The following is a 21,063-nucleotide window of genomic DNA, read 5'->3' as shown; positions in this document are numbered from 1 at the left end:
ACAAGGTAAAAATCATCTGTTGTTTTGCCCCTGAAGAAGGCAGTTAACTCACTGTTCCTTGGCTGTCATTGTAAATAAGAATATGTTCTTAACTGACTTGCCTAGTTAAAATTAAAAACTGTATTTTGAAAGTTACATATCTTGAAAACTTGATTGCTGACATGCAAAACATTTTGGGACTATATCAACAATGGACTAATGGAGCAAATACCAAAATATGAATCAGACTCCATTTTCATTCATAATTTTACGACTTTTTTTAAACATTTATTTCTAAAATAGGAAATAGAGAGATGGAGATCTGAGAAGTCAAGGGCAAAAAATGAGCCGTATTTATTGAACGTCTCAGAGTAGGAGTGCTGATCTAGATTGAGGATCAGGTCCCCCGTCCATGTTATCTAATGTAAATCGAAAGACATCTTTCTGACCAGACCGAATGGCATCATGAAGACAAGTGCCTGCTATTCCACTCTAACTTGAAAATGTAATCTAAATGATAAAATTACCTGATGCATTTGACATTTTCTTCGGTGTCCCCACCCCCTCCATCCCTCACCCTAAAATCTAACCCTCACCCCCATGAGGATACTAGCCTACCTATTTGAAGACAGACTGCTTCATTTTCTCAGAATATAATTCAATTTTGCTGTCTTGATCAAACCAAAGCCTGGATAAAGAGCTTTGTAGCTCTATGTATTATCTCAGTATGTGTGTGTGTGTGTCCTGTTCAGGTCCTCAATCATCTCTTGTTGTCAGAGTTGGTCCCAGTACGAATACAGATCTGTCATGGCTAAGGCATTTAGTCAATATCAAGACTCCTTCTCTCTTGGCAAGAATACGTAACAAAACAAAAAAGGACCCCATGTGTTCCTTTTACTCAGCACCTTCTTGTGGTTGTTTGTACTTAAAGATATGTTCCTTACACTCTCTCTCACACACACACACACACACACACACACACACACACACACACACACACACACACACACACACACACACACACACACACACACACACACACACACACACACACACACACACACACACACACACACACACGCACACACACACAATTTTGGGCCAAGGTAAGAGACAGTAGGAGAGTGTGTGTTAAAATGTAAATATCAGTTAGTACTATGACCTATGAATAAATCAGTTATTCAGATTCAGATTTACTGCCTGAAATGATTAGATCTGTCTTGCCTCCATGCACCACTCTAAGCAGTTACGTACTCACACACTGATGGACATGATTATTTATGCTCTAACCGAGAGAGAGAGAGAGAGAGAGAGAGAGAGAGAGAGAGAGAGAGAGAGAGAGAGAGAGAGAGAGAGAGAGAGAGAGAGAGAGAGAGAGAGAGGGGGGTAGGAGAGCAAGAGAAAATACAAACAGAGATTGACATATTGCTTACACTGTGCAGGGGGAAATATTGGCAGGCCAATCATGGCCAATTCAATGTAACACATGCACACACATACCGTGTGCCAAGCAGGATGAGGAACAGGTGTGAAATTTCTGGTAGGGCTTTAGTTCTAGTGTTGCTACACACACAATACATTACAAGAGAAGCTTTCCCAGAGAGGATGACTGTGTGAGTGTTTAGGCGATTTCTTCAAAATCGTTACATGTTGCCAGGCCAACAATACAGTATACAAAGGTGTGCACACACACATACACTCACATATACACACAAATGCACGCAAGTACAAATACACACATACATGTGTGATTGGAATAACATAAGGATACCACCAGCAGCTACCCACCTTGGTTCAATTGAGGTTTCTTTCACATACACACACAGTGGCAGGCTTTCTCACTAAACCAATGGGTCCCTCCAAAACCTTCTTGCATGGTGATCCGCCTAAACCAGGGATACTCAAATACAAGCCTTGAGGTCCAGAGGACTGCCAGATTCAACTCAACTGGTGTCCCAGGTCTGATTCAGTCCCTGATTAGAGGCGAAGACTGATAGACCTACCAGCTCTCACAGTCTCACATCAGAATTAAATGTTTCTCAAACGTCAAATGTTGAAGTTGTTCAAAACGTATAACATTTCAACGTGTTTAAGGTTAAGTGTAGGTATTAACTCTGCATTTTAAAGATTAGGGTTAATTTGAGAAATTAACTCCAAATTCTTAAGGTTATGCATTAATTCTGAATGGTTAAGGTAAGGGATAAGGTTTGGGATAGGCTTAAAACATAAATATCAAAAACAACCTTTATAGCTGGATTCAAACATCCAACCTTCAGAATCAGAGATAGATGAAGGGAACAGCGCTCACTGTTTCCCCTAGGATCCAGTTTTCACTTCATCTCCTGACATTCTCAGACATGGATGGATGTTGAAAACTGACTTATATTTTGGGTGACTTGGCTGTTCTAGACCTCCAGGTCAGAATTTCATCAAGGGGTCCTAAAGCCTCTTCTCCAGTGCGCGAGTCACCTTTGAAATAAAAACATGTTTCTAGTTACAACCAGCATCAAGCTGGTGGCTCTTCATTTAGGAGACGCTATTCTGAGCCATTCCAACCATCAAGTAATAGAATGAGGCTCTTAGTGGAATGAAATCAGACACCCTTTGTTAAAAAAATGATATAGCCTTCAGAATGAATTTTTCCACATTTTGTTGTACAACTGGAATTCAAAATGGGTTAAATTTATATTTTTTTTGTCACTGCCCTACAAATTAATAAAAAATTAAAAGAAGAAATGTGTTGAGTCAATAATTATTCAACCCCTTTGTTATGGCAAGCCTAAATACATTTCAGGAGTAAAAATTTGCTTTACAAGTCCTGCTGTTTTTCACACAGATTAAATACTTTCTAAGCTGGAAAACAAGTTTGTCTATGTACATTCATATCATAATGTCTTCAGAAAGTATTCACACCCTTTGACTATTTCCAAATTTTGTTGTGTTACAGCCTGAATTTAAAACGGATTAAATTGAGATTTTGTGTCGCTGGCAAACACACAATACCCCACAATGTCATAGAGGAATTATGTTTTTATACATTTTTCAAAATTCATTAAAAATGAAAAGATGAAATGTCTTGTGTCAATAAAAAACCCTTTTGTTATGGCAAGTTGGGGGGTAAAAATGTGCTTAACAAGTCACATAATAAGTTGCATGGACTAGAAATAGTGTTTAACATATTTGAATGAATACCTCATCTCTGTACCCCACACATACAATTATTGGTCCCTCAGTTAAGCAGTGAATTACAAACACAGATTCAACCACAAAGACCAGGGAGGTTTTCCAATGCCTCACAAAGTAGGGCAGTTGCTGGAGAGGAAGGAAACCGCTCAGGGATTTCACCATAAGGCCAATTGGGAATTTAAAACAGCTACAGAGTTGAATGGCTGTAATGAGCTTTGTGGTCACTATGGTGTTGAACGCTGAGCTCTAGTCAATGAACAGCATTCTCACATAGGTGTTCCTTTTGCCCAGGTGGGAAAGGGCAGTGTGGAGTGCGATTAAGATTGCGTCATCTGTGGATCTGTTGGGGCGGTATGAGAATTGGAGTGGGTATAGAGTTTCTGGCATGATGGTGTTGATGTGAGCCATGACAAACCTTTCAAAGCACTTCATGGCTACCGACATTAGTGCTATGGGCGGTAATCATTTAGGCAGGTTACCTTCACTTTTTTGGGCACAGGGACTATAGTGGTTTGTCTGTTTGGAACATGTAGGTATTACAGACTTGGTCATGGAGAGGTTGAAAATGTCTGTGAAGACACTTGCCAGTTGGTCTACACATGCTTTGAGTACACGTCCTGGTAATCCGTGGCCCCGTGGCTTTGTGAATGTTGACTTGTTTAAAGGTCTTGCTCACATCATTTGTGGGGAGTGTGATCACACAGTCGTCTGGAACAGCTGGTGCTCTCATGCATGCTTCAGTGTTGCTTACCTCGACGTGCACCTAAAAGGCATTTGGCTCATCTGGTAGTTTTACGTCACTGGCCAGCTCGCGGCTGGGTTTCCCTTTATAGTCTGTAACATCTTTCAAGCCCTGCCACATCCGACGAGCATCAGAGCCAGTGTAGTAGGATTCAATTTAGTCCTGTATTGAAGCTTTGCTTGTTTGATTGTTCGTCTGAGGGCATAGTGGGATTTCTTATAAGTGTCCGGATTAGTGTCCCGCTCCTTGAAAGCGGAATCTCTAGCTTTTAGCTTGGTGTGGATGTTGCCTGTAATCCATGGTTTCTGGTTGGGAAATGTATGTTCTGTCACTGTGGGAATGACGTCATCAATGCACTTATTGATGGAGCCGGTGACTGAGGTGGTATACTTCCCAATGCCATTGGATTAATCCAGTGATATTCCAGTTTGTACTAGCAAAACAGTACTTTAGCGTAGCATCCGCATCATCTGACCACTTCCATATTGAGCAAGTAACTGGTACTTCATGCTTTAGTTTTTGCTTGTAAGCAGGAATCAGGAGGAATTATGGTCAGATTAGCCAAATGGAGAGCGAGGGAGAGCTTTGTATCAGTCTCTGTGTGTGCAGTAAAGGTGGTTTAGAGTTTTTTTTCCTCTGGTTGCACATGTGACATGCTGGTCGAAATTAGGTAAAATGTATTTAGTTTGCCTGCATTAAAGTCCCCGGCCACTATTGACGTGATCTTCCTGTCTGGATTGGCGACCCCCCCCCCCAAGTGGGGCCACAGTGTCACCCGACCCCTCTTGTCTCAGCCTCCAGTATTATGCTGCAGTAGTTTATGTGTCGGGGGGCTAGGGTCTGTTTGTTATATCTGCAGTACTCCTATCTTATCTGGTGTCCTGTGTGAATTTAAGTATGCTCTCTCTAATTATATCTCTCTTTCTCTCTCTCTTTCTTTCTTTCTTTCTTTCTTTCTTTCTTTCTTTTTTTCTTGATTTCTTTCTTGATTTTTTCTTTCTTTCTCTCTGAGGACCTGAGCCCTAGGACCATGCCTCAGGACTATCTGATGACTCCTTGCTGTCCCCAGTCCACCTGGCCGTGCTGCTGCTCCAGTTTCAACTGTTCTGCCTGCGGCTATGGAACCCTGACCTGTTCACCGGACATGCTACCTGCTGTTTTCAACTCTCTAGAGACAGCAGGAGTGGTAGAGATACTCTGAATGATCAGCTATGAAAAGCCAACTGACATTTACTCCTGAGATGCTGACCTGTTGCACCCTCGACAACCACTGTGATTATTATTATTTGACCCTGCTGGTCATCTATGAACATTTGAACATCTTCTATTATAATCTTCACCCGGCACAGCCAGAAGACGACTGGCAACCCCTCATAGCCTAGTTCCTCTCTAGGTTTCTTCCTCGGTTCTGGCCTTTCTAGGGAGTTTTTCCTAGCCACCGTGCTTCTACACCTGCATTGCTTGCTGTTTGGGGTTTAAGGCTGGGTTTCTGTACAGCACTTTGAGATATCAGCTGATGTAAGAAGGGCTTTAGAAATACATTTAATTTGATTTGATTTTGAGACCATGCTGGCCTGCTAATACAGGACTATAAAAGGACCAGTGCACTACATTTGCAACTACTTCCCACGGCTATGTTTAAATATGCTTGAAAATCTATGGCAATAATTGAAAATGGTTGTCTAGCAATGATCAACAACCAACTTGACAGAGCTTGAAGATTTTTAAAGAGAATAATATGCAAATATTGTACAATCCAGGTGTGCAAAGCTCTTAGAGACTTACACAGAAAGATTCACAGCTGTAATCACTGCCAAGTTTGATTCTAACATGTATTGACTCAGGGGTGTGAATACCTATGTAAATGGGGTATTTTTGTATTTAAATGTATTTCAATACATTTATTTAGCAAAAATGTCTAAAACACGTTTTCACTTTGTCATTAAGGGTGACAAAAGCTATTTTATAAATGTTGAATTCAGGCTGTAACATAATAAAATGTAGAATAAGTCAAGGGATATGGATACTTTCTGTAAAACAAGGTGTGCTGTCAAAATACAGATTTGTGGCACTGTTGCACAGTTGATTTTATCCTCTAATCAGGGACTAATTTAGACCTGAGACATTTCATTCCTTGGAAGTTGTGGGAATGCACATTTTTGGTTTCTCATTGGTTCTGGCAGTGGTGTAGTGGTGCCTGGAGAAGTGGGTATACTGTAATTGAGCAAAAGAAATCCCAAACGGCACCCTGTGTTAATAATTCTATTACAAACAGTGACATACAATTACCTAAAATTATCAATCCCATATTGGTATTTTACAGTCAGGCCAACCCAAGCTGTACTGTGTGAGGAGACTAATAGTAGGCCTACTATTGAAACAGATAAATGAGACTGTCAATTGCGTCAGAAATTCACAAGTCTCTGTTTTTTTAAATCAGGTCTTTGCTCTCAAAGTCACACTTTTGTTATAGAAAAATTGGATGTTCTACTAAAGTCCATGAAAATGTTTAAACTACACCAGGAGACTAATTTTGAGGTCTGGGAAAAATGTAAGACATTTTATTTTTGAGAGTAGTTACCCTTTACTTCATGTGTGCAGGCAAGCACTGTTGTACTGTTGTTTGGTTAGCAGTGTTTCTGTAGCACATGAGATGGATTTAGCAAAAAAAACTGCCACTGGATTATTGCAAATAATCATGATATCATTCTGCCAGGTTGGCATAAATAAGCTACTTTGTAGATAGTTAACATGTCATTTTTGGGAAAGCCTTTCCATCTACCAGAAGACTATGTTTTACTTCATATTATTAAACATGTATTACCTTGTTTCAAAGTAGCCTACAGCCAAAATCCCACCATAGAAACGTAAAGAAAATGATTATATAAAGACTTCCTCATGTTCTATTGGTTTTCTTTCAACTTTCATTCATTGTCTAGAAGCCAAATGCATTATCATAGTCATATTAGCAATCCATTATAGTTGTTGCATCTTTAGATCTCCCCTCTTTCTAAATTTCTAACGGACATTTCTGTCTCTGTCTATGAAACCACTCGCATTTTGTAACATTCGCACAAAGGCCTACCATGGTGTGCACTTTGCTACACCTAAAATGTGAAGAAATAATAGTTTATCAACAGTCTGTTCTGTTCCATCAGCCTTATTAACTGATACGTCGTATACCTGCATAACACTACTTTGATACGCAGCATGGGGTTTAAGAAGTGAGTATACCCTCCACTACACCACTGGGTTCTGGGAACGAGCCATAAGTTTTCTGACCTGTAAAACATAATGTTTTTTAAATGTCCTGCGAACGGAAGTGAAACTTTCACCTGTTCTGGAAACATGCATTTTATAATGCAGGGAGGGTCTGAGAACGTTTTACTATGGTTCCCTGAGGTTTTATTAATGTTCTGAGAACGGAAATCATAGGTTATTAGATAACGTTCGGAGTAAATGTTTCAGTAAGAATTTTTATAACTCTGCTAGCTTAGTGTGTGTTAAATATTTTGAACTCCAAGCACAAATAAGACACATGGAAATGAACTTGCTGAGGCATTAATCAAATCAAATTGTATTGCTCACATACACCTGTTTAGCAGATATTATTGCGGGTGTAGCGAAATGCTTGTGTTTCTAGCTCCAACAGTGCAGTAATATCTAGCAAGTAATATCTAACAATTTCACAACAATACATACAAATCTAAAGTACATAAATGGAATTAAGAATACATAAATATTTGGGCAAGCAGTGTCAGAGCGGCATAGACTAAGATACAGTAGAATAGGATAGAATACAGTATATACTGAGTAATGCAAAATATATAAACATTATTAAAGTGATAGTGTTCCATTATTAAAGTGGCCAGTGAATTCAAGTCTATGTGCATAGGGTGCTGTAGGTGTACTGGAGGGCAGGTAGTTTTCAACCCCAGTGATGCATTGTGCAGACCACACCACCCTCTGGAGTGCCCCGCGGTTGTGGGCAGTGCAGTTGCCGTACCAGGCGGTGATACAGCCCAACAGGATGCCCTCAATTGTGCATCTGTAAACATTTGTGAGGGTTTTAGGTGCCAAGCCAAATTTCTTCTACCTCCTGAGGTTGGAGAGGCACTGTTGCGCCTTTTTCCCCACACTGTCTGTGTGGAGGCTGCAAACACATTTATTTTCTATTGTGGCACGGTGTCAGTGAGTTTCAAATCTATGATCTCCTGGACTCTAACCATGGAATTTGTCCACTGTGCCACCAGGAGGGAGCTAGCATGCCTTGTTATTTTTTAACTCATACAAAGCTTTTTATTTTAGTCTATTCAAACAGACCATATTTCAAAGGATACAAACACTCATTAAGAAACTAGTGGGTTCGGCCAACACACCTGAACACACTTAACATGATAGGGGATAGAGAGAGTTTGGTTGATGCTGAGAACGGGATGTATATGTTTTTAAATAACATTTTTAGAATGTTGTCTGAATGTGACTAAAGTTTTCTTGTATTTATTATGGAAAATGTCCTTAACGTTCTCTGTAAAATTTGAGAACATGACTTTAAATAGAACCATGAGGAAACCTGTAAGAAACGTTATGCTGAAGTCCTGAAATTCCCACAGAAGAATGTTGTTTCTTAACGTTCTCGGAACAATGTGAGAATATGACTTTAAATAGAACCATGAGGAAACAATATGATGAAGTACTGACATTTCCACAGAAGAACGTTGTTCGTTAACGTACTCTGAATTATTTGAGAATGTTCCCAATATCAAACCAGTTGGAGAACGTTCCTACAACATGACCAAAATTGAAATGAAATGTAACCATGTTTGAACCTTTAGGAAACGTTCTGGTTATAGTAAAGAAATACCAACAAAATTATATTATTTGATGAAGTTCCTTAAATGTGCTGAGAATGTTCCGAAGCCAAGCAACTATCCTGCACCATTCCCAGAACGTTGTGGGAATATTTTATGTAAAATAACCATAGGACAACAACAGTCACCAAGCTCTAAGAAACATATGGTTCTTAGAACATTATGTGCCAGCTGGGAGATACCAGGTGAGTGGGCTCTCTGGCCAATCAGTGACAGGAATCCATTGGTACTTCCTGAGAGAGCAGTAGGATACTTCAGACCTTGTCTAGTTTGACTCTAGTCTAATTTTTATTTCAAAAGCACAAATCCTAAAATAATCTCCTCAGTTTAAAACAATTTATCTGCTAGAAAATGTCCTATGTGGCATTGATATTAGTCAGAAAAATGTATTTTCGTGTCACTTTCTATTTACACTTTGTAGTCAATTTGACTACAATGTGTAAATAGGATTATTTTGTTCATAAAGTCCGTCTTGTCCAAAATTGAGTTTTGTTAACTTAAAGGTTGAGTTTTGATTTGGACAATTCTCACTTGCTCACTAACACAGGACACACAGCTGCAGAGATTGCACTCTATCCAATCCTACCTCAGAACACACAGACATTGAGACATGCTGCGTTCATGTGCTATGGGAGTTGTCGGAAATGTCTTGTTCCGACTGGTAGGTTTCACTTGAAATTCACTTCAAATCTAAATTACAAACTGTTGTTCGAGTTGCCAAGTTGTGACGTTTCACCACTGACATTTTACCTTTTCAAATAAAATATGACAACGGTATCTAGAGCCTAATGTAGCTAGTTTGATCATATACTGTAGTCAATGTTAAGCAAGCTAGCTAACTTAATTATAATCAACGTTAGCTAGATTATCAAGCTAGCTAAAATCTTATTGGTTGAAGAATTGTTCTGACCAAAAAGCTCATCAGTAACTGCCACAACGAATCATACCAAAAAGTCAAATAGCTAGTTTTTTCTTCATGAGAAACAGAGTTACACATGCAAAATCGGTTGTTCCGTCGCTCTGTAACACAAAATGTGCAGTGAAGCGTGACAGATATTTCTTTAAGATATGTTTGGAGTGTGTGGGGTTGTTCTTTTCCAATAGACTTATTTGGAGTGGGTGTGTGAGGGCTGAAAATTGTGTAGAATAACCTCCTGAATCCACTTTCACTGTTTTACCAACCGCAGTAGTTCACACACGACTGCAGGTAACACTTGATTGGAGAGCACTCTCCTGTGAAAAGTGCTTTTTGTATTTAGAACGCTTGGCATTGAACAGAACGAAAGCAGTTATTTGCTTGTGGTTGGGGTCATGGAATTAGAATGAGTTGGTTAGGAATCTAATTCTATGGTCGGTTTCTCACTCCTAACTGACATTGTGTGGGCGATGGAAAATGGGAAACAAACATTATGGCCTCACGACAACCACCCACCAATTGTTGACACCCGTAATGAGAACATGGCATACTGTGTGTGAGTGTGTGTGTGTGTAACTACCAACTCCCACTATACATCTATACACTGTTAAATGCATGCCTCTGTGTGGGTGTAGATTTGCTAGATTGTACTCTTAGTCGATATTGAACATCAAAACATAAAGCAATTCATCTTAGGTAGCGTAAACAGAGTCGAGAGAGGGTCAAGTTGTGTGTGTGTGTGTGTGTATGTGTGTGTGTGTGTGTGTGTGTGCGTGTGTGTGTGTGTGTGTGTGTGTGTGTGTGCGTGTGCGTGTGTGTGTGTGTGTGTGTGTGTGTGTGTGTGTGTGTGTGTGTGTGTGTGTGTGTGTGTGTGTGTGTGTGTGTGTGTGTGTGTGTGTGTGTGTGTGTGTGTGTGTGTGTGTGTGTGTGTGTGATCCTGTAAAATGCACCAATCTGGACTCAGGGATAGATGTAACAGTGTGAACAAAAATCTGTGACACTCAAATTTGTATATGTTACGAATTCCAATTTGTTGTGGCTAACATTAGCTAGGTAGCTAAAGTTAGCTAGGCTAGGGGTTAAGGTTAAGGTTAAAGGTTTAAGATTAGGGTTAGCTAACATGCTAAGTAGTTGCAAAGCAGCTAAAAAGTAGTTGCAAAGTTGCTACATTTTAAAATGTACATTTTTTAAAATTGTATTTAGCAGACACTTATCCAGTGACTTAGAGGAAAATTAGGGTTATGTCACACCCTGATCCGTTTCACCTGTCTTTGCGATTGTCTCCACTCCCTTCCAGGTGTCGCCCATCTTCCCAATAATCCCCTGTGTATTTATACCTATGTTCTCTATTTGTCTGTTGCCAGTTCGTCTTGTTTGTCAAGCCAACAAGCGTTTCTGTGTCAGCTGCTAGCAGCGCCTTCTCATCGGCCACTCCACCTTCTCGGGAGCCCTGCTTACCTCCTCCAGAACGCGAGCACCAGTCGGGCATTCCTAGCTCACTGTGCCCTCGTTTTCGAGCTTCAGCCCTCTTCCTTCCCCTCGGATCGCTCCAAGATATCCTACTTCATCACGCTGATGTACGGGAGGGCTCTCACCTGGGCTACTGCCGTGTGGAAACAACAACCGGCCATATGCACTAGTCTGGAGGGGTTCGTGGGAGAAGTGAAGAAGGTCTTTGATGCCAAGTTCTTCGGGCGAGAGGCCACCCGAAAGCTAATCCAGCTTCGGCAGGACTCCCGCAGTGTAGCTGATGATGCGGTGGATTTCCAGCGGAGAGTGCTTGGAATCAAGAGGCACTGTTTGATATATTCCTGCATGGAGGTCAATGGAGGTCAAGGACGAGCTTGGGAGTTACCTACGGAGCTCGATTCCTTCATCACTTTGACCATCCGTGTTGATGGGCAATTACAGGAACGATGGAGGAAGAAGAATTTGGATTTCGCTCGCACACCCAGGGATCCCACTGTGACTCCGAGTCCCCACTCAGCCCCTCTCCATTCCCATGGACGTTAGAGCGCTGGACGGGCGCTCTATAGGCCGAGTCACCCACAACACCACTCCCATCAGCCTACGGGTGTTGGGGAACCACAGTGAGGCTATCCAGTTCCTGCTCATCAAGTCCCCTCTGATTCCCGTGGTATTGGAATTATCCTGGCTCCAATGACACATTGGGGAATAGGGAAGCTGGTCCGTGAGGCGCATCGTTCCCAGCCGAACCCCGGGGGGTGGGGGGCTTGATAACCGGTTCATTCCTGATGCCGTCCGCTCCGAGGCCCTGGAGTCCGCCCACTCTTCCCGGCCTGCCACCCGGGCGCCCGTCAGACCCTGGCCATTGTGCGACAGCGCTTTTGGTGGCCTACTATGGTTCCTGATGTGTACACATTCGTCCCCGCTTGTACGGTGTGTGCACAGAACAAGACTCCTTGGCAAGCTCCGGCTGGTCTCCTCCAACCTCTGCCTGTCCACCACTGTTCCTGGTCTCACATCTCCCTGGACTTTGTCCCGGGTCTTCCCCCGTCTGATGGCATCCTGACCGTGGTGGATCAGTTTTCCAAAGCTGCCCACTTCAATCCTCTCCCCAAACTACCCTCTGCCAAAAAGACGGCCCTGCTCATGGTGCAGCACGTCGACTGAGCATTCAGCCAGGTAGGGTTGGGTAGGCTCGGTGCTCGAGACTTCCAGTGTGCCTCCACGGTCTGGTCTATCCAGTGCCGCCTCCACGCAACAGCCCTCCAGTGGCAGCCCCCCACACCAGGCTGTCTCTCCGTCTCCTCCCTACAGGTACTCCCGCCTGCTCAGCGCTGCCAGAGTCTTCCTCCTGTCCTGAGCGGCCAGAGCCGCCCGTCTGTCCTGAGCTGCCAGAGCCGCCCGTCTGTCCTGAGCTGCCAGAGCAGTCCGTCAGCCAGGAGCTGCCAGAGCCGTCCGTCAGCCAGGAGCTGCCAGAGCAGTCCATCAGCCAGGAGCTGCCAGAGCAGTCCGTCAGCCAGGAGCTGCCAGAGCCGTCCGTCAGCCAGGAGCTGCCAGAGCAGTCCGTCAGCCAGGAGCTGCCAGAGCAGTCCGTCAGCCAGGAGCTGCCAGAGCCGTCCGTCAGCCAGGAGCTGCCAGAGCAGTCCGTCAGCCAGGAGCTGCCAGAGCCGTCCGTCAGCCAGGAGCTGCCAGAGCCATCCGTCAGCCAAGAGCTGCCAGAGCCGCCCGTCAGTCAGGAGCTGCCAGAGCCGCTCGTCAGTCAGGAGCTGCCAGAATCATCCGTCACGCCGGCGCTGCCGGAATCGCCCTACACTCCGGGGCTGCTGTGGAATGGGGTCCACGTCAGACACCCACCCAGACCCTCCCCTATAGGTTCAGGGGGGTACTGTCACATTCTGACCTTAGTTCTGTTGTTATGTCTTTGTTTTAGTATGGTCAAGGCGTGAGTTGGGTGGGTTGTCTATGTTCCTTTTTCTATGTTTTGGGATTTCTGTGTCTGGTCTGGTATGGTTCTCATTCAGAGGCAGCTGTCAATTGTTGTCCCTGATTGACAACCATACTTAGGTAGCCTGGTTTCACTTTTGAGTTGTGGGTTAATGTTTCCTCTGTCTGTGTTTGTACCATACGGGAGGGACTGTTTCGATTTTCGTTTGTTCATTCACGTTGTTTGATCAATCCATGTCACTAACAACAGTGTTTTGTCTTCATCAAGCAAGGGTCAAGAGGCTAATTCATGGGAACATAAGGTTGCATACAATAGGGGTTTATCTTGCAGAGTAGCCAATAGACCATTATGGAACCAACAATGAAATCATGATCAGGAGGGTGATGTTTATAATGATGATGATGATTGATGAAGGTGATGATAATGTTATTATTATTTTGTACCTTTATTTTGAACTCCATGTTGATTGGTGGTGATGATGGTGATGATGTTGTTGGTGGTTATAGAATAAGAAACTCACACTGTAGGTCTTTGTAGAAAGATAAATAAGTGTGTTCTAGCCTGAGACCTATGCATTCTGTAGAGTTAACTGACCAAAGCATAGCGGAAGGGTTCTACGACTGTGTTTTACATTAAAGATATAACGGCATACCGATGGACAGTGTGTTAGTGGGTAAAGAGAGAGAGAGAGAGATGGCATGGTCTCATGACGACCGTATTGACATCACTCGGGTTGGAGAAGCGCGAGGAGGAGAGGAGAGGCGCTCCCGTTATTAGACCAGGGCTCGCGGTCACGCTCACTCCTGGAGATGCACGCATTGCTGCGAGACAAACTGATCAACTCAAGGAGAGAGGCAACGAGGCGCTGCACTCAGGAGTACCACTGCGCGAATAGACCGAACCAGGGGCCACGAGCCAGCCAAAGCATGACTGCGCATCTTCCGCGCTTGGATATACTAAACACTCGCACACATTCCTACCAAACCGAGATATGAGCTCCAGTAACGGGGAAACACGAGGAAACTGAAACAGCAAAGCAACGGCTCTGGTGATGCGCAACTTGGAATTATGTTGGACACGGTTTTGTTTTCATAAATTAAAGAACGTTTTTTTTTGGCAACATAAATACTAACTTCCCAGTGCCATTCAGAAACAACTTATTATTTAAGAAGTACACTTTACTCGAATAATGTGAGGACATATTTTGGTAACACGCCAGTTAGTCTGCCGAAGCTCAACCATTGTATGAGCTACATCTGTTCAAACCATATTTGTTAGAATAATTTATTCTTAGATTAGCCTACATGCACAGTTTGTATATGCTCAGATAGCCTTGCTGTTTGCGTCTGCTAAGAGACAGCGGGTTTTGAGGGAGAAAAGGTGCGCGCACTGACATCTGACGTGGTTATCCTACTGAGGAAAAGGTGGTTGTAACCTGTTCCCAATCTCGCCGGTGTCGCCTTGTATTATATTCAGAAATTAGATTGAAAGGCTATTTCTGTAACCGCCCTGCAATCACGTTCCGCCTCTTTAAAATATCAAAATAATCAAGCAGCTGTGAGATTACAATCCATTCTGTTTTGTGTGCTGGACTACTTTTAATTGTTTGAGCGGTTTCATTTCATACTGTAGGTATTCCACATAGCCCAGATCGACGGGAAATATATTTGCGCTCTACTGTATTCATCGCACTCGAATAGAAAACCATTGACCACTGGCGCACTCCATGGGCATAGTTTAGCGTTTGACTGATTAGAATGGACTTGGATGATGAAATTGGCAGGAGAAGGTGAATGAACTGCGATAACACGTAACACGAAATTATGTCTTTTTATAGGCTGTGGAAAGATCAGTTATAGGCTAATATTTCCCCCCTAAACTTTTCAGTGAATGCTTTGACAGCAACATAAACAAGCTCAGCTATAGGACTGCTTTTAAAAATATATAATTTTACCTCAGCCATCCTCAAGGACTATAAAACAAACATATTGATTACTACAACATTTTATTAACCACTGTAATCAACCCCATCCATCGTGTTAGTCATGGCATCACCCTTGGATAGTGCATGTTCAGTGGAGCTGGGCAACCCTAATAGCTCGACCAGCGGTTCATCTCTTCCCTGCAATCAGAGCGTCTCTTCCCTGCAACTGGCCCCTTACTCCCCCGAAGCCACGGCGCTCTTTGCTACGGCTATCACCCTCATGATAGTCTTTACCATCGTGGGAAACATCTTTGTCATCATCGCAGTCCTGACCAGCCGTGCACTCAGAGGACCACAGAACCTGTTTTTAGTGTCGTTAGCAGCTGCGGACATTTTAGTGGCAACCCTCATCATCCCGTTTTCCCTGGCCAATGAACTGCTGGGTTACTGGTACTTCAAGTCTCTGTGGTGTGAGATCTACCTGGCGCTGGACGTTCTGTTCTGTACTTCCTCTATAGCTCACCTGTGCGCCATCTCATTAGACCGTTATCTGTCCATCAGCCGGGTTACCTACTCCCGCCAGCGCACACCCATGCGTATCAAAGCCTCCATCGTGGTGGTGTGGCTCATCTCAGCCATCATCTCCTTTCCTCCTCTCCTGTCGCTGAATAAGAGCGAGCCAGGTGGCGAAGGTAGTGAGAGGGGTCCTCAGTGCCAGCTGAACGACGAGCGCTGGTATATTCTCTACTCCACTGTCGGCTCCTTCTTCGTCCCTTGTCTCATCATGATCCTGGTCTACATGAGGATCTACCAGATCGCCAAGCAGCGCACACAGAACCCGCCAGGCGAGCCCAGGAAGGATGGGGTGGGCTGTGCCACCCCAAGTCAAACCCCTCGGGGGATCCAAGCCAACGGGAAGGAGGAGGGAGGAAAAACCCCAGCTATTCCCCATAAAACCTCCAGCATCAGACCACCCACCCTGGCTATTACTCCATCACTGTCCCCTGACCAGGCCAATGAGACCCCCTCTTCTCCCACCCCCAATAACCTTCTTCATCCTCCGGATCCATCCCTAGCTCCAACCCCAACAACCACCTCCCCTCCTACCTCACCCATGGGTCCCTCACACTCCTCAGTCTCTCCCTCTCCCTCCTCCACCATTCCCCCACTTTCCCAGGCCAAACCCAAAGATGGGGAGAAGAAGGGGAAGAAGGGTAAGAAGGGGAAAAAGTACAACAATAATGGGGATAGCTCAAACAGCTCTGACAGTGACATGGAGCACGAGGGAGGGGGGAGGAGGGGAGTCAACACCCCTAGCATGGCGGGTTCACCTGGCATCCACTCCCCTGCCACCATCCAGAAGTACAGGGACATGATCGCCACCTCTAAGGGGGCCCGGCTGGTGGCGGGGAGGAGGTCTAAGCCAGACACCACTCCAGGAGCGGCACGTCGTAAAGCCATGGTGAACCGAGAGAAGCGTTTCACATTCGTCCTGGCCGTGGTGATCGGAGTGTTTGTCGTCTGTTGGTTCCCTTTCTTCTTCTCCTACTCACTGCAGGCCATCTGTCCTGAGACCTGCTCCCTCCCTGATCCCCTCTTTAAGTTCTTCTTCTGGATCGGCTACTGCAACTCCTGCCTGAACCCCGTCATATACACCATCTTCAACCAGGACTTCAGGAAGGCCTTCAAGAAGATCCTTTGTAAGAACACCAAGGGAACCTTCTTCTAGACTGGTTGCTCTGTAAGGACACCAATGGCAACATTATTTTAGTAAAGTGGCCTTAAACAGATTACCTGTAAGGTCAGTCCCTTATTTTCATTCCCCTCTAAACCTGTTGAGGATTACAAAACAGCACAAATATTCTGTCCTTTTTTGAAAATGATCACTGATTTTAGATTCTAATTGATGACACGACAAAGGGCTGCCGATTCTACCGTGAACTGCTGCAGGCTTTCCAAATAGAAGGCGGACTCAGAATAGCTGTAGAAAAGCTCACCTTGCAACAGGGTTAAAGAGACCTTGTGTAAGAAAGAAACTGTCTAAGGGCTTGTTGTTTTAGTCCCTTGGTGCGTATCTGCAGAAGTCCAGCTGTTACCTGGAGAACTGTGAGGGCCCATTGCAAGGACATAGTGTGGGGAGAGTATGTGCAATATATGTTCAGTGACTTCTACTCTGGGGGGCTTTAGAATGATACTGTGTACTAATCTGACCATGGTATTTTATTAAAAGGTAGGAGGGATGTTTTAAGGTGTGAGCATCACATATTATGCACAGAAAGTGGATGGAGAGGAGGAAGAGAGGAGTGAAAGAAAACGCCATTTTGGCTTTTTAGTCACTCGTGACATTAAGGACATGTTGTTGTTGGTAAAATGACAGTGTAGCGCTGCTCTCATCAGAGTCTGATTGACTGACTCATATTAAGGTTGTCTGGGAAATCTGTTTAATTTAAAATTGAGAAACTTTTGTGTACAGAAGTACACCACGAGGGTTGCAAAATTATTTAAACGTTCAATGAATGACATTGTTTTCCTGGAATCCCTGTTGGAAGATTCCCAGAATCAGGAGGGAATAAGCAGGAAATCCAGAGTCCTCCAGCCTGGATTTCTGGGAAAACCAGGAAATGTATTGAATGTTCCTGGAATTTTGCAACCCTATACACCACTGCTCACTGAGAACTCCTGATCTACACACAACATTCTTTACAACAATACAGTATCCGTTAATTAGCCGTCTGAAAAACGAAACAGAACAACGTGAGGAGATGATGTTTTGGAGTGATAGAGGACTGAGAATTAACCCAAATACCTGTCAGCCTGTTTAAGTACCTCTCTCTATCAGAGGGCAGAACCATGAGGAATACACAAGACCCAAGTCGTCTCTCTACTTATGTCTGCATAGTTACTTTTTTCCTGCCTCAGGAATAGCATGCGTTCCTGTAGAGATGTTATCCACATGAGAGATACAACAACAAGGCTTTTACTGTTCAACTCCCTCTCAAACGCTGATCCCCACCACTGCTGTAGTGTGGGGCTTAGGCTATATTTTGAAAGACACCTTTGTAAAACAAACATACCTTGCCTCTGGCTCTGTGAGGACAGCGGGTGCATCTCAATTGTCCATTATTGGTTCCTCTACTCGTGTTTTTCTTCATCTGCACTGAAAAACAAAGGATATAGGTGAATGCAAAATAAAGGATCAGGAATTTGTTTCCACCTGCCCAGCTCTGGGTCGGTGCAGGTGGACTAAAAGAAGATGAAGAGAAGAAACCACTTAACACACTCTCTAAATGCCAAATGGCACACTATTCCCTTTATAGTGCACAACTTTTGACCAGGGTCTATAGGGCTCTAGTCAAAAGCAGTGCACTATGTAGGGAATAGGGTGCAATTTGGGATTCAGAGTGCCTCACAGAGAGCTTTTAAGGTACAGCTTTACCTCTCCCCCAATATCGCTACACAACAGGGTGACCTCTGTTTCCACATTTTTTACATTTACATTTGAGTCAATTAGCAGACGCTCTTATCCAGAACGATTCACGTTCATACTGGTCTACCTTGTTCCATAAACATCAACCCGGATTGGGTCTGTACATTTAATCTATATAGCACAATTCCAAGTGCTTAAAGCATATTGCATTGCAAAGAGAATAAATACTTTCCCAAATTGGGACAAGGAAAGCAAATTCGGACATTAAGAGATTTTTGCAATACAGTCTTTTTTAAATATTAAAGACACTGGACAGTGACTGGCTAGCTTTGTTTGAGTGGATTCACCTGATTTCAGCCTGAAAGGACATTGCTATTACCGAACACACTTCTCCCCATTGAACAGAACAGAGCAGAACAGTGGATGTTTATGAGAGGAGGAACTCAGCCACCTACCTGGCCTGACACAAACATTTCAAACAGTCTTGAAAAAACTAGTTGATATTGATTATAACACTGAAAGGTCATGCATATCCTCAACTGTTTCTGGAAGGACATTCATCCCATAAGATAATGTAATACTATATTAATGAATGATTGAAAGATGGATTAATTGATTGATTTGGGAATGTGCCTCTGCACTGGCTGACTGGACTTCTATCTGGCACTTTATTTATCCTTTATCTATCCTTTATTTCTGAGAGGTACTGTGACTCTTTATGGTTGCTCTTTATGTACAGTATTTCTCAGAGACTGACAGGTCAAGATGCTCTTTGTGTTTTCTCCCTCACAAAGGCTATGTCTGTAATTGTGAATGCTGTGTTATGACACTATGGGACGAGGGCAGTCGGCAACAACCCCTTTACGGTCCTGTGGGAAATTCAGCTTACCCTTGTGTGTGTGCGAGAGACTGTGTGTGTGTGTGTGTGTGTGTGAGAGAGAGAGAGAGAGAGAGAGAGAGAGAGAGAGAGAGAGAGAGAGAGAGAGAGAGAGAGAGAGAGAGAGAGAGAGAGAGAGAGAGAGAGAGAGAGAGAGAGAGAGAGAGAGAGACTGTGTGTGTGTGTGTTTGATAAGAGCCTGCATGAGTACTGTGTGTTTGCTAATGATCCACTTCTAGTGGTACAATCTGGCTGTTATTGTGTACTGTGGATGTCCTCACACTGGTAAGCACAGAAAACAGATGTGGTGATAAGAGAATCTGTCCAGAGAGCTCTCCCTGAGGGACACTACTCACTAGATGGCCTGCTAGAATGGACAAAAGGGAGGTATAACAGAACTATTTAGAAAGCACATTATCTATTTGGTCTTCATTTATGGTTATGGTAACTGTTAAGGATCTGAGTAAGATCAACGGTGAGGTAAGAGTTAGTTGCTGACATTGCATTTTGTGGTGAAAATGGCATTTTGTGGAACTCTGTCCTTTCAAACATGGCCGTTTAGTGACCCCCGAGGGACAGAAGAGCCCTGGGAAACCAGCTGACACAGACAGAGAGGGACTCATGCTCTAACGATGGGCTGTGATTGGATAAGCTATATGTCTTATTTATTTATTTTGAGCAGTTTTTGTTTTCTGTTCGTTTCATATTTATAGTTTTTTTCCTTCCTGGTGGGCACTCCAAGCAAGGCAAAGCTAATGTGAACAAAACAGAGTAAACACTGTATAAAATCTGAATATGTCGAATGATTTATTTAATGTGAGCAGAGGAACATGATTCAGGAGTAGACCTATGTATGCAGGAGTTGGGGATATTTCTATCGGAACTCAGTGAATGCAGAAGATAAATGTCATGAATTGAGAAAATCCTTTACAATATTGGTCATATGGATTTGAATGTCCTTGAATTTTCCTGCAGCTTATTTTTGTATGTATTATTTTGTACTTGTTTCTTAAACAGTTAAAATGGTGGTTTGTACGATACTTTACTGTGCTGATGGATGGCGCTATAACAGTCTGTGGTTGCATAACCATGGAGCTCAGCAAACAACCGCCCCTGTGTTGGCACAAATCGTTCTGCGACAATAACATGCTCTTGCATTCTAGAATGTGATTGTCATAGAACTTTTGGTGGCAACAGGGCAGCCATGAAATCTCAATGTATATTGAATCATCATTCTCCCTGCTCCTCTGTGACCTGCCTGGACTCTTCTTCTTCTTCTTCCCCTGCTGTGTTTGACCCTGGACTCCCTCCCTCTCCCCTCCATTTAGAAATAAAGCAGTTTAAATCAACATGGCATGATGTCATTTCAATCACTTAATATCATGAAATACCCTACTGCTATGAAGTTAAAGGCAACATCCTTAGGCTTAGCCCACCACCACATGGGAGTTAGATTATTACACACGGACTCTTGGGGCTGGCCCTAAATATAGCAGACTTAACTGGATCAATATTACTGTACTTTTAAAGTTTTGGAGATGCCAAAAGCCCACAGTATACTGTTAAAAAATTGGATTTATAATTTGGGATCATTTGTTTTTTATTATGGGACAATTCTAACCTTGTGTACCCCAACACGTGAGCGGGAATGAAGACGTCATTTTAAAGTGGTTCATTTTAACTATAAGGTATAAGTATAAGGCATACTGAAAGCAGCACAAGCACTGCC

The 21,063-nt window shown here is 43.4% G+C and overlaps 1 protein-coding gene across 1 annotated transcript; it reads left to right on the top strand.

The window, feature by feature from the left end:
• Positions 1-13,812: 13,812 nt before the first annotated feature.
• Positions 13,813-20,674, top strand: adra2b (adrenoceptor alpha 2B). The gene has a single exon (XM_035757295.2). The coding sequence runs from the start codon at positions 15,152-15,154 to the stop codon at positions 16,757-16,759; it is 1,608 nt and encodes a 535-aa protein (XP_035613188.1). The 5' UTR covers positions 13,813-15,151; the 3' UTR covers positions 16,760-20,674.
• The last annotated feature ends 389 nt before the right edge of the window (positions 20,675-21,063 follow it).

The sequence above is a fragment of the Oncorhynchus keta genome, chromosome 25, assembly GCF_023373465.1.
Source record: "Oncorhynchus keta strain PuntledgeMale-10-30-2019 chromosome 25, Oket_V2, whole genome shotgun sequence".
In the NCBI taxonomy this organism is placed as follows: Eukaryota; Metazoa; Chordata; class Actinopteri; order Salmoniformes; family Salmonidae; genus Oncorhynchus; species Oncorhynchus keta.
Note: the sequence above shows the minus strand (reverse complement) of the source record. Positions and strands in the feature narration are given on the sequence as shown.

Bases quoted from the DNA above. Each gene is read 5' to 3' on its own strand.
- adra2b (XM_035757295.2), top strand. From the start codon at position 15,152: ATGGCATCACCCTTGGATAGTGCATGTTCAGTGGAGCTGGGCAACCCT.